At 41.3% G+C, this 23,058-nt stretch overlaps 1 protein-coding gene across 6 annotated transcripts; it reads left to right on the forward strand.

The window, feature by feature from the left end:
• Positions 1–79: 79 nt before the first annotated feature.
• LARP7 (La ribonucleoprotein 7, transcriptional regulator) lies at positions 80–22,696 on the forward strand. Of its 6 annotated transcripts, none has more exons than XM_040065327.2 (13): positions 80–214; positions 3,667–3,875; positions 4,903–5,003; positions 5,112–5,195; positions 7,178–7,342; positions 7,726–7,834; positions 8,432–8,806; positions 9,371–9,500; positions 11,912–12,060; positions 12,866–12,984; positions 15,444–15,603; positions 17,581–17,672; positions 22,203–22,696. In XM_040065327.2, exons 2-13 carry the CDS (start codon positions 3,668–3,670, stop codon positions 22,281–22,283), a joined length of 1,773 nt encoding a protein of 590 aa, XP_039921261.1. In that variant the 5' UTR covers positions 80–214; position 3,667; the 3' UTR covers positions 22,284–22,696. The 6 variants fall into 6 exon arrangements, with proteins under 6 accessions (XP_039921261.1, XP_039921268.1, XP_039921262.1 ...); XM_040065334.2 differs by having other exon boundaries at positions 8,435–8,806; XM_040065328.2 differs by lacking the exon at positions 80–214 and adding an exon at positions 426–575.
• Positions 22,697–23,058: the final 362 nt, after the last annotated feature.

The following is a 23,058-nucleotide window of genomic DNA, read 5'->3' on the forward strand; positions in this document are numbered from 1 at the left end:
CGCGCCCCCGACGCCGCCGCGCACGCGCGGGCGCCGCCGCGGGGCCTTTTTTTTTTTTTTTTTAATTTTTTTTTTTTTTTTAATTTTTTCCCCTTGGAAAGCGGGGCAGCGGGCAGCGCGTCGAGCCGGGACTGGGGCGGACGGAGGCAGAGCCGGAGCCGCGGACGCAGCGGGCGGAGGCGAAGCGGTGTCGCCCCGGCGGCGGCGGCAGCAGGTCGGTGGCCGGGGAGGGGCTGTGCGTTTGCCGCTTGCAGCGGCGGAGGCGCAGACAGGGGGCGCTGTCGCACCCCCCCAGCGGCTTTCCCGCCGCCCGCGCGCGAAGTGTCCCCCCCGCCCCCGCGCGCTCCCCTCGCGCTCCCCTCGCGCTCCCCTCGCGGCCCGGGCGGGGGGGTCGCGTGGGTCCCCTCAGGTCATCGCTCCCCGCCGGCATCGCGCTGTAACCCTGAGCCGTCCTTTGCCCGCCCCTGGGCATCCTCCGCTCCCGGTGCCCGCTGCTCCCGACTCGTCTGGCTCCGTCCTGAGGGCTCGTCACTGCCCCGCGCGCTGAGGTGGCTTTGCCCTCAAGTGCTGCACAGGTGACTCTTCTGCGCGGTGTCATGTCTTTGACGCCTCATGTTGGGGCCGAGGGACTCGTGCTGGGTTCCCTCAGGCTTAGTCTGTGCTTGGTTTTTTAAGTGTTCCATCGATAAGGTCTGTGAATTCGCTACAGCAGCGGCACCTGCAGTGGTCAGTACCTGTGCAGTGGTAAATATATGGTGGTCATGCTTCTCAGGGTAAGTCAGGGCTACAAAAATCTATCTCACGTTATGGTCTGCCCCTTATTTAAAGAGTAAAGAAGGTGAGGTTCTCCCATAGATTTTCAGTGGTTTTGGTCTAGTGCAAGCAGCTGCCAGGGCCTCAGAATGCTTGGTTTTTGTAACCACCTCCACTGTGCTTCCAAGTGCTTATTCCTTCTGTTTCCCTCCAGCAGCTCTGCTGCTTGTCCAGTTCCCTAATCGCCTGGTTGTTACAATAGGGAAGTTCTTAGGTCTTAAAATTCAGTTGTGTTTCTTGAGGGTGAGATATTGTGAGGTGAAGGAGTTTGGCTGCCTGCCCTTTTGGCGCCATACAGGTGAATCCACCTAATCGGAGCCCGGTACTGGCATATATTTTAATTATAACCACAGAATCGCTTATGTTGGAAAAGACCTCTGAGATCGAGTCCAACCTTTGACCGATCACCACCTTGTCAACCGAGCCATGGCACTAAGTCCCACGTCCAGTCTTGAACACAAATAAATCCGCGTTGCACCTCCTGAGGTGACGGAGGGAAGGGCACAACTCACACACAGGGACCTCCCTATGTGTGGGAACAGCTTTAACACTCATCACTGTCAAGTGGAAGCAAAGCCTTTTCTGTCTGTGGGCACACCTGTTTCATGAAGTCTATCAAATGCCTTAAAAGTGCTTTTAAAATAATGCGTTGGTTTCATTGCGTAAAATGGCAGGGGAAGAGCAGAAGTTTCTGGTTTTAGGTTAAGAAATTTGTGCTGGCCCCCATGTATTAACTCCTGTCCTTTGCGCAGAGAAAAGTTTCAGGGCAGGGCGGGAAGGTCACCCTGCAGGCCTGCCTGCGTCTGTATTGGTGTAAAACTGTTTCAAGATGTGTCTTTTTAAGTAGTTTCAGGTCTTCTGAATTACTTGCATTTATTCTGCAGTAACTGCCTAGGGCTGCCCCTGACCATACAAAAACTTTTTTTAGTACATAAAGTATTTTGAATTCTTCTTTTTTCTCCCTCATCCCCTATTGCCCCATTTTAATTTTTAAAATACCCCAAGCAAACAAACATTCGGATCAGTGCTTGAAAGAGTAAAGTATATTTTATATCTGCACGTTGTTTCTTCCAGACCTTGTATTGCATTGGAATTTTGTTATGTTTTTCAGATGTTGATAATAATAGAAACTGGGGTTGGATATGGGTTAGCATTGAAATCTTTAATTTTTATCGAGACTAGAGACGTTTCTATAGATGAGTGTGGAGCTGTGGTATTTTGATTTACGTTATCTTTGCTTTCCTAAAGTCCCTTCCCCTGTTTAATTGTCCCTTCTTTTCTGGTTTCACTCTGGCACACAAAGGCACTGCGATTTTATTGCTTCTGAGGAGACCTTTGCTTTATCAGTGTGAAGTTTTGACCCTGCTTTTGCTTTGCTCTGATTTTAGTTGTTTATCAGAGTATTGTGGGTAGCGTGAGAATTGACATGTGAAAAAAATACAGAGTGCCTTACACCCAGGCATATGGAGATTGCTGAATTGATTACTTGGACTTTTGCCTATTAATAGTTTAGATTTGATCTGACTCTGGAGGACCTTGAAGTACAAAGTAATTTCCTCAAAGCTTCTGTTCTAAAACACAAAGTGAGAGGGAAGCCTGGAATGCAGCTTGAAGCTGCTTTTCTTCTAGCTTGAATGAGAGCCTCTCTTCTGGGAAGGAAGTCCCAGAGCTGAGTGACTCAAAATACTTCTTAAAACAAAGCTGTGCTGTCCTGGGCCCCGCTAATATGTTGGCGTGGTCCCTTCATGCTGTTCAGGCACTACAGAGAGCCCACGATGACATTTTACGTTTCTGAAGCACCTCAGAGCAGCCCTCGGCTGAGCAGCGTATTGTCCGCTGGTTAATTATATAAAAAAACCTTGCTGAAGGGCTCGAGTGGAGCTTGAACTTGCCGGGCAGTTTTGCCTGGCTTATCTTTCCAAGGTAACTGCTGACCTTTCACTCACTATCTTGAGTCTTCAGCTCACAGCGGGGGAGAAACTGATCTCCGGCTGAGGAAGCCTGATTTGCACAATAATTTGGGGACTATTTCCATTTCGCCATCCTGTTGTCGAGGTGGGCTTCCTCTCTGATGACTGTGCTCTCGTTTCCCTCTCTGCTGCCTTGGCAGAGAGCTGAGAAGTCTTTCATATGGTGATTGCGACATTAATTACTTTAATTTTTGTGTTAATTTAATTTTCCAAAAGCTGTCTGCTTCTGGCAGCCTTGCTTTGTTTTTGTGAAATGAGGTACTGCACTGGTGACTGGCAGTTCTCAGCTACAGCGAATTGAAACGTGAACAAAAGAGATGAATTGATGCATTAAAACGGTTTTATATTTTTCAGGATGATTCTGTGCATTTAGTCACTTGTTTCTAGTTAGTGTTTATTTCCCAGGGGCCTATTTTGGAATTTTGACGGACCTGGGTTTGCCATTAGAGACACTTTGTTGACTTACTGCTCTTGGGCAGGGCCTTGGTAGCTGACTGAGTGAGTGGTTTGCATTTTTGACATAATAAAGACAAATTTTTAAAAACGAACCTCCCCGTTCCCAGATCTGCCATGATCAAAGTTAAGGCAAGGTCGGTTTCTGAAGTGTGTAGTGCTCGTGGGTTTTGTGTATGATCTTTCTAATGGTTTGTGCTGTGAGTTAGGGGGAGTGGGAAAAAAATGATGTCTCTTCTTTCAGTTCTTAGAAAGATGTGTTTATGGGGAGGGAAACTACCTGCTTTTCAAAAGCTTCGGTAGTTGTAGGCTCTTTTTAGCGAGTAACTTGCTTTTCTGGTAACAGGGCAGAAAATTAAACAAGAACATTTACTCCTTGAAATAAACCACTTTTGTGGTTTTAAGGTTGTATTTATGTCTCATCTGACAGAATGACAGGAATGGAGACTGAAACAGCAAGAGACAAAGCCATGGAAGAAGAAAGCACCGAGCAGAAAAAGGAAAGAGAGAAGAAGAAGAGATCAAGAGTTAAACAGGTGCTGGCAGATATAGCCAAGCAAGTGGATTTCTGGTTTGGTGATGTTAATCTCCACAAAGACAGATTTCTTCGAGAACAAATAGAGAAGTCCAGAGATGGGTGTAAGTTTATTTTCAGTATATTTCAGCAAACACTTAGTTTCACTTTGTTCTTCCCTGTATTGCTGGCAACAGTGACAGGTTATTTTGGGGTGCATGTCTTCTCCTGGGAAAAGCAGGGGTTCCGTGCTGGAAATCAGCATCAGTAGCTCAGAAGGCAGAACTGGTACTAGATTTTAAAAATTTTATTTGCTGTTTCTCTTCTCCTGTCCTATCAGCCCTATGGGAAGGGCATCTGCTGGGGTAGGAATGACTGTTTGGTAGACCTGATCTTCTTTTCTCATTTCTGTATAATTTTAAGAAACAAGAGTAATTTTGCCCTCAGAGGTACTGGACTTGTTTTGCAGGGTAGATAGGTGTGGAAATTAAAGTGTCACTCGAATGTGTTGGTAAACACAGGTATTTTGTTAATTTTGTCTCTACAATAAATTGTTTAATTGCTTATAGGGTTACTGTGAGTCTTTTCAGAATTTTTATGTAGTTGTTTGGACTTTTCTATGGGCCCCATTAAATAATTAATAAAGTAATAAGGAAGTAAAACTTACCCTACATTTTCTAGAGATAATAGAAGTGTCTAAATTTTTATTAAGACCAGTGCTACATAATTTTCTGTCAAGGTTTTAGTGGTGTGTCTGGTTGAAACTGAAGTGCAAGCAGGGATTCTGTGTTGGCAGCACTGGGTCAAATACTTAGTGAGTACTTGAAGGAGAGGCACGTTTTCAATGCAAATTGATTTTGTCCTGTAAAACTACATCAGAAAAGGGGGGGGATTTCTTCCTTTCTTTTCAAAGATAACAGTTAGCAGTGGGGGAAGTAAAAGAACAAAATTCTTTTGATAAAAGTTGGCACAGAAGAAAATTAAATTTAGATGTACTTAAAACTTAAATTCTGATGGTAAAAATTTTCTGTGAATCCTTGGTTACAGCACTTAGAACTTGCAGATTGTTTCAGAAGGAAACAAGTGGAGTAGAACACATCACCTGATTTCTGATTTCATAATCAAACTTTTTTTTTTTTTTTTTCCCCCTAGATGTTGACATATCACTTCTTGTTTCTTTCAACAAAATGAAAAAATTGACTACTGATGGGAAGCTGATCGCTCGGGCAGTTAAAGACTCATCTGTTGTAGAGGTATTTAACATCTCATCCTTCTGTATTTGCCAGTGCTAGAAAAATACGGACCGGGTGCTGAAGTAAGCAGTAATCTCATGGAAAATGCTTATTTCTCCCTACTTTCAGTTGGACTTGGAAGGAACCAGGATCAGGAGGCGCCAGCCCCTGGGCGAGAGCCCAAAGGATGTGGACAGTCGGACTGTCTATGTGGTAAGGCTGGACTTGTGTGTGCCCCTGCCTGTCTGTTCTAACTATGGAAACTCCATTGTGTGCATCAGGATTTTCCTTGGCTGCTGCTGATTGTGCAGCAGAGGTAAAAGAAATTAATTAGGCAAAGGCAGGTGAGCAAGAGCTTAGAGCGGTTGTGGCAAGAAAGGGCTTCATTTGGTGCATGGATTTTTTTTTGTGCCAGCTTAAATCATTTTAAATGCCGAGCAAAGTGCTGCTTCCCGGGCTGACAAGGTGCAATTTCATGGCATTGAGCTATTGCAGTGTTCACTGAGCTTTTTTTATGCCATTGGAGGAGCACCAGGGGTATTAAGAAATATTTACTCATTACATTAATGTAGTTAAAGTTTTCTAATAACAACTAAATTAGCTTCATCAAACAGGATCTAGCTGCACTCCCAAGTTTATCAGGGCACTTTAAACAGCATTATCTGTTTATAAGATCTGTTACTGCAAGTGCCTCTGGTTTTGTACACACAAACACCATTCTTTTAAAGGCAGACTATACCTGAAAAATTTTAACTGTCCTCCTAATAGCACACTCTCCTGTGGCAACCTCGATACTGGAATGACTGCTTAATTTAAATGAAAATAGCTTCTGCTGATGGGATAAGTCTGCATCTCACCATGGTATTTCACCCCTATCAGAGTGAAAAAGCAGTAGATTGGAAAGAAATCTGATGGTTGAGCTTTTGCTTATTTAAACCCTGGGCAATTTTATTTACTGGATTTGAAGCCACTGTGGGATTTGCTTTGTATCTATTTGCTTTTTATGACAAGTACCATTTTTGCTATGTACCTGTAGCTGTTAGCAGCTGAGTTAGTATTTTCCAGACAGCGCTGAGTTTTCTGTGATAATGATACACAATAATCATGGCCAAAATTCCAGCCCATCCAGATAAGGAGGAACTGAATTGCTCTGATGATCCCTTCCTTAACAAAAGCCCGGAAAAGGTGGTTGGCTTTTGGTTTTTTAAATACAATGTGCCAGACAGTAGTATTTTCCTAACGTGATTACAGGGATTGCTTGGAACACCGAAATACTTTGTCTACATCATTTTTGGATAAGATATTCGAAGTCATGAGATACATTGTCTATGCAGAGCTTAAAGTGTGTGGCTAAATGTTTTGTAAATAGCTGGTATGTGGCATTGGGGAGAGTAGATGTAGTCCAAGTGTTGGCAAGTTAAATTTCTGTGCAATAATCTGAGGGTGGCAAGGTTTATGAAAAAAGAAAATCTGAGTAAGTGTTTCCCTACAAGGAGAGCCTTTTAGTGCAGTAACTTGTGAAAAAGAAAAAAAAAAAAAAAAAAGTAGTGCCAACGCTGTTGTTGTTTAGGCAGAATTTGAGAGTGGGATTCTGAAGTGTTCCTTTGGGTCTAGTGAGAAATCGGTGTGACACGATTTCTGTTTGATTGGGGAGGGGAAATGCTGAACTTAGACACGGTGTCTGCAAGCTGCTAAAAGGTGTTACTATATTAAGGACTTTCTAGAAGTAAAAGTCAGACAATTTCATCATCCAAGAAGCTGCCTGGAAGTTTCTGTTCATCTGATGAATTAAGCTCTAACTGATAAACTTGAAAATAATATTGGCTACTGGTCAAAATTTTGTCAGTAGTGACTCTTTACGGGCCTGCAGGAATTCTTTCTGTGATACCTGCCTGCATTACCACCAGTAAAAAAAAATTGCCTGTGCTTTGCAGAGGGTAGTTTGGGACACACCAGTCCAGTATTTGCTCCAGGTTTTAAATTCACCATGAGATCTTGTATTGCAAAGATCCAGCTGTAGGTGAGGTCTTGGTATCTGTCATGTGAAGAAAATAACCTTCTAAGTTAAGTATTTGTTACAGGTATATGAATAACTAGAAATCAGTTCTCAGGTTTGTTTTTACTACCTGGATCTTTTGCCTCTACACATTTGGACATCAAACTTCTTTTTTTTTTTTTTTTTTTCCCTCCTTTAGGAGCTGCTTCCTAAAAATGTCAATCACAGTTGGATTGAGCGGGTGTTCGGGAAGTGTGGCAATGTAGTTTACGTCAGTATCCCCCGGTATCGAAGTACTGGGGATCCAAAGGGCTTTGCTTTTGTTGAATTTGAAACTAAAGAGCAAGCAGAGAAAGCCATTGAGGTGAGTGCTGGTGCCTCTGCTGCTGACGCTGTTCCTGGTGTCACGTTGTGAAAGAGCATGGTGTGCTCTTTCCTAGGTCACCCACTGAATCTTAGAGGAATTCTGAAAATACAACCATTTAAAAGCTTCATTTAACAGGAGTTAGCTCCTCTTTCCTGCCCCCAGATCTATAATCAGTGCCACAATTCTTTAAAGATTTAATTCTATTAATAACCTCAAGACTTAGAAATTTAATGTCTGCTGGTTTTTTTGTAAGTCAATGTGATTTGAAAGTATTTATGTATTGAAATGCGATGAGGATCGCTGGTTTTAACTTGAATGCAGAGTCTTTAAAGAAAGTATGATTTTGTAGTGTTATGTGGTTCTCAATTTCCTTCTTTTAGTTTTTGAATAATCCACCAGAGGAAGCGCCACGGAAACCTGGGATTTTCCCCAAAACAGTCAAGAATAAACCAGTTCCTATGCTGAATTCAAGTGACAACACTGTAGTAGGTAAATGTTACTAAATTATTGGATCAAGGAAGTTATTTAGTTACTGGGTTCAGTTTGTGCCTCAGCTTCTGTAAAAAATTCTCACCTGCTGCGTTACTGCAGTTTAATTTCATGTGTCTTAAAAGCTTTTAATAAAAACAATTCACATTGCTGCATTTGGCCAGCATGGACTTAAGTATGAAAAATCTACTGACATTTACTAACCAGTATCACAGATTTATATTACAGCTTCATCACTAAAGCATTTTCCCTCGTTACTGGTGGTGTGATATAATTTCCCAGATTTCAGGCACCCTCCCATCCTTTTTCTGAGACTAATGGTAAATCACATTAGTATTCCTCACAATTATCACCAGTTCTTTTGTTAGACCAGCAAGTGGAAACCAAAAAATTTGATCAAACCAATGGTTTTCAAATCCTGCTTTGCACTTTGTTGTCTTCTTAAAACACCCAGGAAAAACAGTGTCCATATCTTGCATCTCTTCCATAGGTTGACAACCCACTTTATCATGATATGTGCTGCTTTGATTGTTTATCTTAAGTAAATAATCTAATGTTTAATTGTGGGCAGTTTTAAATATTGTGTTTTTAATCCAGAAGAGAAGAAAAAGAAGAAAAAGAAGAAATCCAAAATCAAGAAAGAGAGCAGTGTGCAGGCAGCTGCAGAGCCCAAGGAATCAAACACTGACGCTACATTGGAGCCAGTACCCAAGTCTAAGAGACACAGGACTCCGTCAGAGAGTTCTGAGATGGAGGGAACTGAGACTCCCAAGCAGCCCTCCAAAAGGGAGAAGAGGAAATGGGACAAAACAGGGAGCTCAGAGGTAACCTGGGAAAGCAGGCCAGGGAAGAGAAAAAGAACCACCTCAGGAGATGGTGAGACGTCAGCTCCACAAGTTAAGAAAACTGCTGAAAATGATGAAGTTGAAACAGTAAAGGAGGAAACAACAGAAGCTCCAAAAGATTCCAATGGTAAAATTTCTTGCCTCTTGATTTTTATGCATGAATGAAATGGAGTGGTAGATATCCCTTAAGGAGGAGGAGTGATGGGCTGGATATGGTGGAAGCATTAAATCAGCTTGGGCACATATTGGTGTGCCCTGCAGTTAAAATTAAACCCGGTATGGAGAAACCCTAAGGAGATGAGCTACAAGGGGAACGGGGAAGAACTTGCAACACCAAAGTGGGGAAATCTAATCAGAAGTCAAATAGTTCAAAGAAGTTTATATCAATAGAACTTGAAGTAAAATATGGGTTAAACATGCAGCCTGGGCAAATGGAGACAGCACAGGAATCTAGATAAATAAATTAAAATACAAAAGGGAATAGGTAATGACCCGTTTGTTCCATGAGATAAGAAAAGCTGCATTGAAATGAGATTAAGTGTGAGAAGCCAAGTAAATTTAAGTGGTCAGTGAAATGGTCTAGAAGTAGTTAATACAAAGAACCAGACCTTGAATGTTTTTTATTGTAATAGCATTCAACTATCCGTGTTTGAATTAGGTGTTTTCTTTCATTTAAACTGTTTTAATGTAGAAGTTTCTACAGAAGAAGACAAAGACAAAAAAGACACCTCTCTTTCCAAATCTAAGAGGAAGCACAAGAAAAAACACAAAGAAAGACACAAAATGGGTGAAGAGGTCATTCCCCTCAGGGTACTCTCCAAGTAGGTGATATTGAATTATTTAATTTTTTTTTTTTCTCAATACTGGTGGGAAATAGCTGCCTGGCTTTATAAAGGGACCTCATGAGAGACCAGTGGTAACAAAATCCCCCCCAAGTTTTTCCAGCTGCCACAACTACAATTATGAAATAAATCCCTAAGTTTCATCTGCAGTTTTAATCTCATTCTGTGTTGGGCCTTCTAAAGTTTTGTTATACGCCTCGGGGATAGTGTTGACATTGTTGCTTTGTGGTAGCACATTTTTAATGTTTGTAAAATGTTTAGATGTTCAGGTTTTCTTGAAGTATGCTGTTGTCACGTGTAGGAAAAGTTTTAAGTCGCATTTTTGTATACTTTATTGACATTTTATTGCTTAAAAAAAAAAAAAAATCACCGTATTTTAAACCTTTGAAAATTATTTATTCCTGGAGTCTTGGTATGTCTCACAGTCCATCACCATTGCTAAAGTGCAATTCCAATTTTTATACAACAGAGTTGCATATTAGCAACAGTATTAGCCTGTAGCAAGAAGATTGAAATACCAGAGTTTGAGTCTTCATTGCTTGGTGGGTTCTGCAACCTTATAATCCAAGGGTTGGGCTTTTAGGATTCACCACAACTAAAACATGGAAGCACTTACTTTTTAGGCATCCAGCAAGTACCTCCATGTTAAAGTAGAGGGGGTCCTCGCCGCCTTGTGCTGCAGAATTGTGCTTTATGTAGAAACAGATCTTTTCATCATTTGATGCATTTCTAGAGGCAAGTGTTGAGGTTAAAAGGATTCACCACCACTAAAACATGGAAGCACTTACTATTGTGATCCAAAGCAAGCACGTCCACATTGAAGTTGTGGGGGTCCTTCAGGGGGGATACTACATAAAATTAAAACAAAAACGCAGTAATAAAAAAAACATACATGCACATTTCCTTTTAAGAAGCCTTGGAAGATTAGGATCCACCGCCACTGAAACATGGAAGCACTTACTTTTTTAGGCAGCAGGTACCTCCATGTTAAAGCAAAGGGAGACCTTTAGAATAAAAAAATCGCTTCAAATGAACTTTAGTCACTTAAATTGTAGCTCTTGGAAAAGATCTGCTCACGGCTGAACTTCTTTTTCCCGGATCTGAGACTCTTCAAGATCCAAAAATCTTCCAACTGAAGAAGTGCAGGCCAAAAAACCAAATATATATAATCCCGGATGGCGTTTCAGGATTGCGATCAGGATTCACCTCTACTAAAACATGGAAGCACTTACTTTTTCTAAATCACAGAAAGCACCTCCATGTTAAAGTAAAAGGGGTCCACGTAAACAAACAAACAAAAAAAAGGTTATCAACGCAGCTGGTCCTCCGCCATCGGCGTTCTGAGCAAACTGCAACAAACAAGAGTTTTGGTTAAAAGTTATTGAATTGTAGCAAAGGAGTAAAATGTTTAAAGAGTATAAGCATTGCAAATACTTGCCTGACTCATTCTCCCAGATCTTCTCTTCCTTCACAAAGTTACTCCTTCAGCTTGTATTTATACCAAACCTTGCTATGGGATGGTGTTGCCTTTTTATCTCCCAAGAATCATTACGTGAGTCTTTTGTTATTTTAATGCCTTTGCTCTGTTGAGAATGTATGATCCTGGGTGAGTCTGGATGCTTTTTTGAAGTATACAGTTGTCACTGTTAACAGCTAAAACCATTACCACAAGATATCCTCCTCTTTAAAAATCCTCTATCAGCTTGTTTGATAGCACAGATTAGGGTAACAATGAGTCGTTCTCACAGTGGCACTGCGGGCATTGTGTTGCTGTGGAGCAAAGCTCTCGCTGTTTGCAGAAACATCTCCATGTTAAATGTATGTAAATATATAAATTGCTTCCATGGGGGGGTATTTTTTAACCAAAATGCATTTGAATAGTGAGGAATGTCCTTATCTCGGTAGGTTTTTGGTGAGTTTAACCAGTTGTTGATTTTCCATCAATGATTTTTCTTCTAGAAAATGAATGACTGATTCTTAATGTAGTGACACAGGAGTGGGTTCACTGAACTAATTCAGTGAATTGAGATTTCACCGTCTCTGAGCTAACTCTGAATTTGGTGCCTTTGCTCTGTGTAGCTCCAGTGGAAAACACTGGAGTTTACCAAACTCTTCCCTATGCTGTCTGAATATTTAAAGCAAATTTGAAAGCCACTCTTTTGAAATTATAGCTTAAAGTTGGACCTCTCTGAAGCAAAGTCATGGGAAATTGGGTTAGGGATAAAATTGAATTTAACCGAAGTGCGAGCGAGATCTCCAGTGGCAGAATGGCCTGCACTGGCTCACCAAGTCCACCTAAAGCTGTTTGTAACATGTTAAATTACACTAAGTTCCTAAACATCAGTTTCTTGTTTGCAACTGACGTCCTGTGCCTGTGTTGCTGCTTTTAGGACTGAATGGATGGGTTTGAAGCAAGAATATTTGGCCCTGCAGAAAGCCAGTATGGCCTCCTTGAAGAAGACGATGTCTCAAATCAAACCTGAGCCCGTGGGAGAAATGGAGACGGAATCCAGTGTGCAGAAATCTGAAAATGACAAAAGTAATCCTGGGTTTTTGAATTGTTTTCTTCATGTTTCTTGTATGCAAACAGAAGTGGTGCAAGACCCTGATCTTGCAGAAACACTGCCACAAGGTTTTATTTTGCAAAATGCTGCTGTTTCTCAAAATGTCAGATAGTAAAAGTAACCCACTCCCTCTATTTGGGTGGATTTGGGACTAAGGAGTTATATAATTAAACACTGAAGTGATTTCAGCATATTTCAGTAGCACTTCCCAGGCTTACAGGTATATTTAGGCCTCAGAGAGGTAAATCAGCAATCAGCTTTCTTTCTGCTGCAGCTTGGGTTTAACTGTACCAGAGGTATTAAAAAAAACCAACAAAACAGCTTGAAATTGGGCTTTATCAGCTCTGTGGATAAGAGGTGCTTTGAAATTATATCTTCGTAGTTAAATTTCTAATTTTTTTTCAGGTTTAGAATTTATTTATTTATTTATTTATTTATTTATTTATTTTCTCCAAATACACTGATGTTCCAGTGGCCCTCTGCGTGTTTTTAATCACTCTAAAACTGCGGGGTTACTATTGGTACAATATAAAATGTCTTTACAGGAAGGACCCTATGGACTGTAAAAATTTCTCTAAGACTTTCTCTTGAAACTGCTTCTTTTACTAAAATTGACTTGAACCTATGCACAATCTTTCGTTTAATAAACCACAATCTGCAGTAGCAATACCCGATGCTTGTTTACATTGTTACTTCTGCGCTTTCATAATGTCTCAATTTTTTTAAACCTAATAAATGTAAAAACTTTTTTCTGTTCCTCCCCGTTTTTAACTTGATCAGCCGCCGGTGAAGATTGTGCCCCTCCCGCCAAGGCCAACACAATGGGGCCTCAGTTTGTCAGCGGAGTAATTGTGAAGATCATTAGCACCGAGCCCCTGCCGGGCAGGAAGCAGATCAAGGTAATGCCTTTGTAACCTCAGGGTAGCTGTTAGCCTTTCCTCTTACCCTGCCCCCAAAATGTTTGAATATGGAATACCATTTCAGCCAGTCTCACTGATTTTTTTTTTTTTTTAATCTATTTGGCCAGTAGCTGAGTACAAATTCTTCTTTAGTATCTGTTAGTGGCAGATTTTTCGCCGTCATAATAGGCTGAAGGAGGATGTTTCAAAGTAAAACCAAGCCTTTAGTGTGCTTGGAGCAATGTCAAGTTTATAATGAAAATATTGAGGAGAATAAGCAATGCTCTAGTGCTTTCCAGTTTAAAAAAAGGACCTGGCGACTGCTTCAGTGTTCTGCATTTGTCACTGTGCCAGTCATCCTGACAAGAGAGCTATAAAAGTATACCTGTGGGGATTTTTAAAAATTTATGGTGTTTTTTATCATTAACGGGAATTTGGGGGCAGGTAAATGCTCTCTGCATGAGAAACCAATTTTCTTTATTTCAGAAAGAATTTTACAATGACAAAAACTCCATTTCGGGGAGAGTGACAGCAGTGGAACTTGTTGATTCAGTGTCTTTTTTTCCTAATGCATGTGCTCGTTCTGGATTTTAAAAAGTGGTTTGATGCCTTCAGTTTTATGTGATGACACAACCCAAAAGTTACACACATTATTTCTTTATAAGAAAAATACCAGTTTTAAGCTGCATCCTCTTGAAATGGAAATATTAAGAGTTTTCCAAAGGAAATAACAGGCTTTTTCCAGATCCTGAATTTTCCCTTAATGTTATGCAGGATTTTTTTTTTTTTACCAAATTGCACTTTAGGATGAGAAACAGCTGGAAAGAATCTGAACAGCTTCAGCTCAGGTTGGTGGACATATCCAGGCCACTCAGGACAATGAGGGAATGGTTTAAAATTCAAGCTCTGATACTGTTTATCAAACATTTGGAACTAGTGAGGCCATTTCGAGTAACCGGCCGCTTGCAAGTGTGCGAGGCTTGGTGTGAACGTGAACCAAAGCAACATGAGAGACTCTCTCCCTGAAACCCCTCATCTCACTGGTGGTGGGGTGTCAGCTTCATCAGCCTAATCTTTCTCGGTGTGTTTGAAGGCAGCTGCCTGAGTGCTGGAGGCACAGAGGCAGTGTGGTACAAGTTGTGCCTGTAACCTTTGAGGGCCTCTGTGACTGCAGATACACCTTACCGGGTTGAGTTTGTGTCACACCTTGATATGCTGTGGGCAGCAGGAAAGCTTAGTATTTAAAGAGCAGAAAACTAAAATTCTCTTTTTTGTTTTTTTGGGTTTTTTTTGGTTTTTTTTCTGGCCATACTAGTTGCCTGACTTTGTGGAAGGCAGAAATGCAACCAGACCTGGCTTTGCTGTGTTACTGAGCTTATCAGCTGCAGCAAACTGTGGCTAAGCATTGCTTCCAGGCCTGTTTTTTCCCCCAGACTTCCAGAACTGACCTGCATTTCTCGATGTATGGAAGCAATTACACATGCCACACAACTTGGAAAGGTCTTTGCAGTGTAGTTTCAATATTATTTTGATGTTTTAATTTTACACTTCACTGCTTTTCACCCTTAAGGTGCTCCTCAAAGCAACTAACTTTTGCCAGCTCCAGCGAACTCTTTGGTTTGTTTTATTTTTCCGCAAAATGATGACTTTGGGATAACAGAATAAGGCTGGAAAGTAGCTTTTGTTGGCTCTCAAATGATCTTAACAGTGTTGCCACTTAATTTTTGTTTTGTTTTAAGGCTGCCCTTGGTAGTGGAGGGTTAAAAGCAATGTGTGATTCCTGAATAGAAGCATCTTACTTGAGCTTCCTGCTGTGAACAAAATTGACTAGGAATGTGTGGCCCTACTTAATTTCCCTAACAGCGGGAATTACAAGTGAAGTACTTCATCTGCAAGAGCATTTGTGACTCTTCTCCCTTCAGCTGTCAGTGAAAATTTTCAGGCAGAAGTCACTTCATAAAGTTGTTTTACTACTGCTCCTTTCTCAAGTAATCTGCCATGCATGAGCTTGCTTTTATACATTTAATGTGTAGAATCAAGTTTGGTAATTTTTCTGTTAGGCTGAGATCTATCAACGTTGTGGTACACAGTTTTTATTTTGAAAAAAATCAGATACAGTGTTGAAATAAATGGATGATGCTCCATTAATAAAATGATACCATAACATTTCCAGGAATTTCTGCTTTAAATTGTTAATGGCAGGATGAGAGATAGATGGGTAGATGTTGCAGGCTCTTAAATCAGAATTCACTTATAACCTTCTTAGGAAAAAAAATGTTAATTCAAAACTCTTTGACAAGAGATTGATCGATTAAATGACAAAGTTCAGTTACTGCCTCCTACTTCATGACCTTTTTGAAAATGTTAATGACCTCCAAATGGAATGGTCAAAAGTCCCTCTTTTAAAGTTCTCTTTTTGAAGGCTGATTTATGGTGTGTGTTGTCTCATGCTCTGACAGGATGCTCTGGCAGTGCTGGCTGAGGTGGCTTATGTTGACATGCTGGAGGGAGACACCGAATGTCACGTCCGTTTTAAGACTCCTGAGGATGCACAGACTGTCATGAAATCATACAAAGAAATACAGATCAAAAACAACTGGAAATTCGAAGTTCTCACTGGTAAGACTTCTTTTTTTTCATGGAAGTACAGGAGAAGCCTTAATTACTGGGAAAGGGCTCGTTCCTGGTGAATTTATGGATATATTTAGATATCTCAGGAGAAAAAGATTGCATAATGTTTAGTTGGGGTTTTTTTCTGAGAGTCTTCTCATTTTGCAACTACTGTGAAACTGATAAAACTAAAAGGGATTTTATGCCACCATTCAGAGCAAAATGATGATTTTTTGCTTGCTATTACAAACTTATTTCTGTTCTTTTTAGATGGATTTGCTTCACTTTCAGTGGCAAAGGACTACAGAACTTAATTCACATTTCAGCTTTATGAATAGAACACTCTGATAATGCAAAAGAATTTTAAATGAAGACTTTCTTGAAAATACTGAGCATATGTGTGAAATGACTTGGCAAGGAGCTAACAGCATGGATATACTTAAACTGGGTTTAGCACTTACCTACTAATGGATCTCTATTTTTCAGGAAGTTGAATAATTTAGGCCAGAATAAGAAGGGCTCCTTAGGGCTCTAGTTTTCAACTTCATTTTAATGTGTGTTATTTCTTTCTGAATTTACTGCGCTGTTGTAAATTTGTATCTTGTACTAGACTCTATTAGCTTGCCAAGTGTGGAGAAGCCTCTTTGTGGGATTGAGGGATGGAAAAAAGAGGAAATCTGACAAACTTGGTATATTCATAAAACTTTTGTATTTGAGAGATGCACCGAAAATTGTAAATATGCGTGGAAAAAAACACTGGGCAAACAATCAGTATGAGACTGCCTCATCTGTATTTAAATATTTTACCCCAATCCTGCCTAAATCCTCATTTAGGAGCCGGTCTCTCGTGGGTGCAGGGATGTAGAGGCCAGTTAAGGATTGCGGGAGGAGAAGCTTTGATGGAAGCATTAACCTTCACGATCATATCAAAGTTAATTGAAGTTTGAGACTCAGTGAGTGCTGCTAATGTCATTTGGAGATTGATTTGTCTCCTGTGTGCTCTGTGTTCCAGAGATCCAGATATAACCTCAAATTTTGTGTTCAGTGTCTGTCTCTGGTTTTGTATCCTTACATAAGAGTGTAGTAGGAGATTAGGAGTAAGTACTACATTGTAAGAGCATTCCATTCATAGTCTTAAGATTTATTTTTTCTCTAACTGGCTCATTGAAATGAGAATGGAAAAGCTTTCCAGGAATGCACAAGGGACTCACAGTAAGGATTTTTGTTTTTCTTGGTGGCAGAAGGGGAGAGATGAAAAGGAAAGAATCTTTAATGCTCTCTGTAGCAGGGACTAAAGATTTCCCAGTAGTATTTTACTCCTTTCAGGATTTGACTTTAAGTATCTTCAGCTTGGCATCTGGCAAGATGCTAAGCATCTGTGATCATGTTTAGATGTTAACTTTTTCAGAAATCTTTTCTGGGATCCTTCAGAAACTTCCCTGTGGCTGAAGATGAGCCCTGAGACAATGCAAAATGATACCACGGAATTCCCATTGTGATAATTACATCAGAAACCAGAAGGAACGGTGGCAAACTGCTGCTTCCCTGCAAAGCAGCTGCTGAGAAAAGCCGCAGCATTTTTTGCTTTTGTGTTGTTGCCCTCGTTCAAATATTCCTGACAGCTCATGAAGTCCCCAGGCAACGGTTTTGATGAAACAAAATAGTCCCAGTTGTTCTTACAGTAATTACTTTCCCCCCTCCCCTCCTGTTTGGTAGTTGTTTCAATGTGTCAGAGGTTGAGTGCATCAGTAAATCAAAGGGGCCTGGGTGTGCTGTGGTGAAACTTCAGCTAAAACTCAGCTCTTTTTGCTGATGACAGGTAGCCAGCAATTGTAAATGGCTTCTGTGGATAGGAAATGTAAGACTACTGGGGAAGTACTTGTTGGGTTTCCCTTACAGGTGTTTTCATCAGTGTTCACCTTAGAAAAGATTTCATCCACGGGAGCTATGTTTATTGCCATTCCTCAATGTCAATTTTCCCCCAAGGTGACCATGAACAACGTTACTGGCAGAAGATTTTGGTGGACAGACAAGCGAAGCTGAACCAGCCTCGAGAGAAGAAGCGGGGCACTGAGAAGGTAACCTGCCAATCACGGCTTTTTCCTCTACAGCCACGGTTGAAAACATGACCCGTGCTCCACGTGTTTTGATACACCCTGTGTGTTTAGTTCTGTTAAATCACTTCCTAGTGACTTGGCAGCAGGGTTTTACAGCCACAGAGTAGAGAGTGTGGCTGTCCTGTTCCAGCTGACAAGTTCAAGGCTTGTCATTACAGGGACAATTGGAGAAAGTTAAGTCCGTGACTAAAGGCCTGAACTTAATTTGTAAGCTGGATTTCTTTTGAGACCCTGTCTGGATGAGCTCATTAATAAGTTAAGTAGTCTTGATGTGCTCTAGTGAAATCAAGTCTAGTGCTGCACTCTTAAATCTCTAGTATGACATAGAAAATAATTTTCTTGAGAATGAATCTGATTTCCCTCACAATTACCACATTTTCATCAGTGCTGTGGCAAATGCTGCTGTGTTCCCAGAGTCAGGAGCCCGTGCACCAGAGTGACCACTCTGACCCAGCCAAATCTGGGTGCTGCTGCAAGCATCCATGGCTGTACAGCTTCCAGTTCCAAACTGGGAAATTGCAGCCTTCTCCTGTGCTTGTTGGGCTGCAGCTTTGAGGGAGTGTTGCAATGAACTTGCAGGCTGCAGGCTCTACTCCAGCCCCAGCAGATCCTTCCAGGCATGAAGGGTTCCTCGATTAAGCCAGTCAGATCCCTGACTTGACAGAGAGGAGCCAGAGAGTATTTCACAGACGTTTTATTGCCAGGTTTGCTTCACACACACTCCAGATAAGGTTTCTGAGTTGGCTTTAGGCTGATTTTTTTTTTTTTTTTTTTTGCTGTGGCTTGCAAAACTTCAGAATCATCTGACCTTAATTATTTGTTGTTGACTTTGGAGACTCCTTGTTTCCTGGATGCTAGGAAAAAAATATTGTCCCATATAAAACAGAAAATAAAGATTTCATTGACCAAAAGGAACAGCAGTCGTACAGGTCAAAACCTTATCTTGTACAAGGCATATTTTGCATGTCTTTTATCCTGTTTGTGTGAATGTTCTTTCAGAGATCCCGCAGACAAATAAGTTGAGGGTTTTTTTAACAAAGATGTGCATAAAGAATTTGCCCAAAGGTCTAATTTAATTTTCTCAAAAGCCTAGAAACGACATTTATTCGATCCATTATTCTTTAATATAAGCAGAAAGGCAATTTGAAAACCACAGCTTTAGAACGTTTTTCTGATTGTTGCCAGGTTTGGCTTTTTTTAATGTACTTTTACTTTTTTAAACCAAAGGTGGCAGTGAGTCCTTTGACTTTAATTTTGACTGTAGGAGCCCTTGCTCTCAAGTTTCTCTTCTTCATCTTTTGAAGACTGGTATTTGTTGACCAAGCTGGTATAAATTGGGCAGTAATGTACCTCATCTAGGCTTGCAAATACAAACTGTCTCGGTTCTGCCTAACAATGGCAGCACAAGGATGCAAACTCCTGCTCCTTCCCGCTGCCCAGCACCTTGCCACACAGGGAGGTGTGAACTTCAAAGCCAGGGGATTCTATTTAAATGCTAACGCTGGTAAGCAAAACATCAAGACAAGAATGCCTCTGCAGTCAGTAAGTCTTAACCCCTTCTTTACTTTTTGACAAGATGTATTCCTGAAATATAGACTGCCGATAAAAACCCCACGTTTTTCTGTTCATTTAATATTTTCCCATTTGAAAAGTTTTCCTTTGTACTTCCAAGGTGATTTCCTTTGAAGGTCTCAAAGGTAGAAGAAAAGTAATACAATAATTCATAATTAAACATCTTCAGTAAAACGTCCCATTGGTGTGCCTTTCTTGCCAAGGTCTAATGTGTTAGTAACATTTTGAAATCCCTTAAAAGATTTTGAAGTGGGGCTTTTTGCCTGTTAGCTGCTTTATGCTCGGAATTAAGGCATCTTATATTTTCTTTGAATCAGTGTTGAAATGCATGGACTGCATCCCATCACAGACAGCACACAGCGTTTGAGTGTAGGCAGTTTGAGATTCCCCTTTTCCATGTTTTCTAAAAAGTCCCGGCCTGCTTGGCTTTCCTCAGGATAAAGGATCACTGCAGCAGATGGCTGCTGCAGTGCCCAAAACCAAAGCAAGTGCTAGAGATTTTACTTGCTCTGGCATCTGTGATAAACCAGATGTCCAAAAGAGATAGGCTATCCCAAGGTTCCTCAGGAAAGGCCTGGCCATCCTTTGGAGAGAAAAAGGTATCCAGGCTCTTTCCCCCAGGCCCGGTGGATTGGCAGCTCTCTGCTCCCCTCCGCTATCCCTGCCCAGTCCGTCTTCCCTTTGTCCCTTCAACGGCCTGGTAAATCCACCTCCCTGATTTACCGATACAGATGGAAAACTTCCAGCCAGAACTGCTTTTTAGGGCAGTGCCGCTTTATTCAGACCTAAAGCAATTCATCGGTCTGTAGCCTTAAACTGCAGACCCGTTGGAGTCTCCCGTTGCCAAAGCCAAGTGCCTGCGAGCTTCCCCCTTGGATCCTCATCTCCTGGGGGGAGGTGCAGCTGAACCTCGTTTGCACCTTGGACCCCCTTCCCCAGGGGGAAGGAGGAAGTTTAAGCGGGTGGGAGGAGTGGTAGAAGTGAAAGGCATTTGGCGAGGGAGTGCGAATTGAGCATTTGTGAAGGGCGGAATAATTTGCAGTGGAAGAGGAGGCCGGTGGGAATGTCTGGGCACAGCCCGCTCTCCTGCTGATGCCTGGGGCTCGGGGGCTGTGTCCTTCCAAGACTGGGCAGCTCCCACTCCAGAACAGCCTTCCCTGGTTCTGTGACCCTGCTGTCTGTGGAATGGCTGGATCCCTGTTTGGATTCGGGAGTAGCAGTGTGCTTACACCTAGATGCCGCTACTAGGTTGATGAGCTAGAGATGGAAATCCTTGAGGCCTCTTGCAAATTCTGGGCCAGTGGAATGGAGACACTCAGCAATATGAACCGGGCAGCTCATACCTTCGAGCTTCCCTTCCCGTGTTTGTCATTCTCCATCCCACATGCTGAAGGAGTAAACCACTGTACTCTGCTTCCTCTTAGGGTTGAACTGTTTTAAACTGTTTTTTTGGGGGGGCACCAGAGAATTAAAGTTAGCCATCTTTAGGTCAGTTTTATTGCTGGAAACTGGTTGGGAAAGCCACAAATCTTGCCTGCCACAGCGAGTGCAGCAGCACAACGTGCACCTCCATGCTGTGTGCACGATTTGGTTGTATGCAGAAGTAATAAATAATTTGATTTGTGTGTGAAATCATTCAGATCTGGTACACTGGACTGGCTGGGGTGCAAGTAAACCTTCCCCATAACACCAGCTAATATGGTTGAGTAGTGCCCTGCAGAGAAGTTGCTGTGGGTTTTTGTTTGGGTTTTTTTTTTGTTGTTGTTTTGGGGTTTTTTGGATTTTGAGGGGGTGATGATTTGGCTTTTTGGGTTGTGGGGAGTTTTTCCCCCCCTTTTTTTTTTCCTGGTGTTTTTATGTGTATTTTTGTGCTATGTGCGTTTTCGTGTTGTTTCTCGTGTTGGTTTGTAGTTCCTGTATGTGTGGTTTTGTGTATGTTGTGATGGGTTTTGTGGGTTCTGTGCATGCCTTTGACTGTTGGTTTTTGTGGGATTTGGGGGTTTTATATGTACTTTTAGTTGTCTTCATGTACTAGGGCTTTGGGGTTGCTTTGAGAGGCTTGCGAGAGTTTTGGTAGGTTTTTTTCATTTGGGTCTTTTTTTGGCAGGTTGGATATTTTCAGGGGTTGCTTTTGGTGGCTTTGGGCTTTTTCTGTTAATTTTAGGGAGGCTGGTGGGTTTGTGGGGGCAGTTCTGGGTTCTGTATGTGCCTCTGAGTGTGTTCACGTGTTGGATTCTGTGGGGGTTTTATGTCCCTTTAGGTGTGGTGGTTTGTGGGGTTTTTGGGGTTTGTGTGTGTGTTTTTGGGTGCATTCTTGTGCTGTTGTGCGGAGTTTGTGGTTTCTTTATGTTCTTGTGTGGGTTTTAGGGGTTTTGTGGTTTCTGTGCGTGTTCTTATGTGAGTTTGTGGTTTCAGTGTGAACGTTTTTGCCTGGGTTTGGGGTTTCTTTGTGGCACGTGGGTTTTGTGAGTGTTTTCCGTGTGTTTGCGTATTTGTTCATGTGTGGGGTTTTATCAGGGTTTTTTATTTTGTGTGTGTTTTTTGTGGTCTCAGTGTGTGGTTTTTCTGTGCTTCTGTGGTTTTTCTTGAAAAATCAGGTTCATGTGGAGTTTCTGCGGTGTGCTTGGGGATATGTGGGGATTTTTCCTATTGGAAATTCCACAATATTCATAAAGCACTTTTTCTTTTTTGTGGTTTAAGCTTGTTTTTCCTACATCAAGAGCAAAAAGAATCTAATAAAAGGATAGAGTTCTTTAACTTCCTGTATGAGGAATGTGTATTTTAGAATTTTGAAATTGCAATTCTGATGTCTTAACCATGTTGGGAGGAAGGAGGGATAGAACATATCCATGACTGTAAGGTCAAATCCTAACAACATGGTTTTCCTCTAAATTTCCACATCATTTTTCCTGCTTGCAGTTGATTGCCAAAGCTGAAAGGATGCGACTCGAGAAGACTCAACAGACAAGCAAACACATTCGATTCACTAATGACAACTGACCAGGGTTGCTGGTGAGCTTGGAAGTGAACTGCAGGTATTCCAAATGAAACAATGAAAACCAGCCCTCACAACCACCACTGCTTACAGCAACTAAACCCCGGCCCTTGGATCCATAACTCTGCAGGCTGCAAGTGTGAAGATTTGGTTCTGAATCCCATTTTTAATAGGCTGAATGTTTACTGCTTCTGAGCCCTTAGGTAAAGCTTTTTGGAACATGTGTATTATGAGATCTTCCTTTAGTTCACTTCCGGTTTGTTGGGATGTTTTTTCCTTTTTTCCTTTGTTTTGTTTTGGTTTTGTATGTTTTATACACTAGGTTATAAAATAAAATGCTTGAGAATTTCAGTTGTGTATCTCTAATTCTTCCATTTGCTTTTTATGAGACTATAAATAATAAAGGTGGTAAATGCTACATAAACCTCTCTAGGCCTCTTTTTAGTCCATCAAGCTGTATCAAAATAGAGGAGAATAATCTGTTATTTTCAAGTGGGTAGGGATGGCAGGAAATCTGCCATTGAGGAGTCTGGAAGGAAATTTACATGTATAAATACACACTAAACTGAATTTAGGCTTTTTTTATTTTTTAGCAGAATCTTCAGAAGAAGAAGTAAGAATATATGTGGTACATCTCGTTGCTTGCAGATAAGTGTTCAAGTTGTGTAGTTCACAAGTCAGGATGGTGATTTTAATGGCTTTAAGGTATTTAATGGGAGACCAGAATCTGAAAAAAAAAGAAAATTAAATGTGAAACTGGAATTCTCCACAAGGTTTCAC

Source organism: Hirundo rustica, chromosome 5, assembly GCF_015227805.2.
Source record: "Hirundo rustica isolate bHirRus1 chromosome 5, bHirRus1.pri.v3, whole genome shotgun sequence".
NCBI lineage: Eukaryota > Metazoa > Chordata > Aves > Passeriformes > Hirundinidae > Hirundo > Hirundo rustica.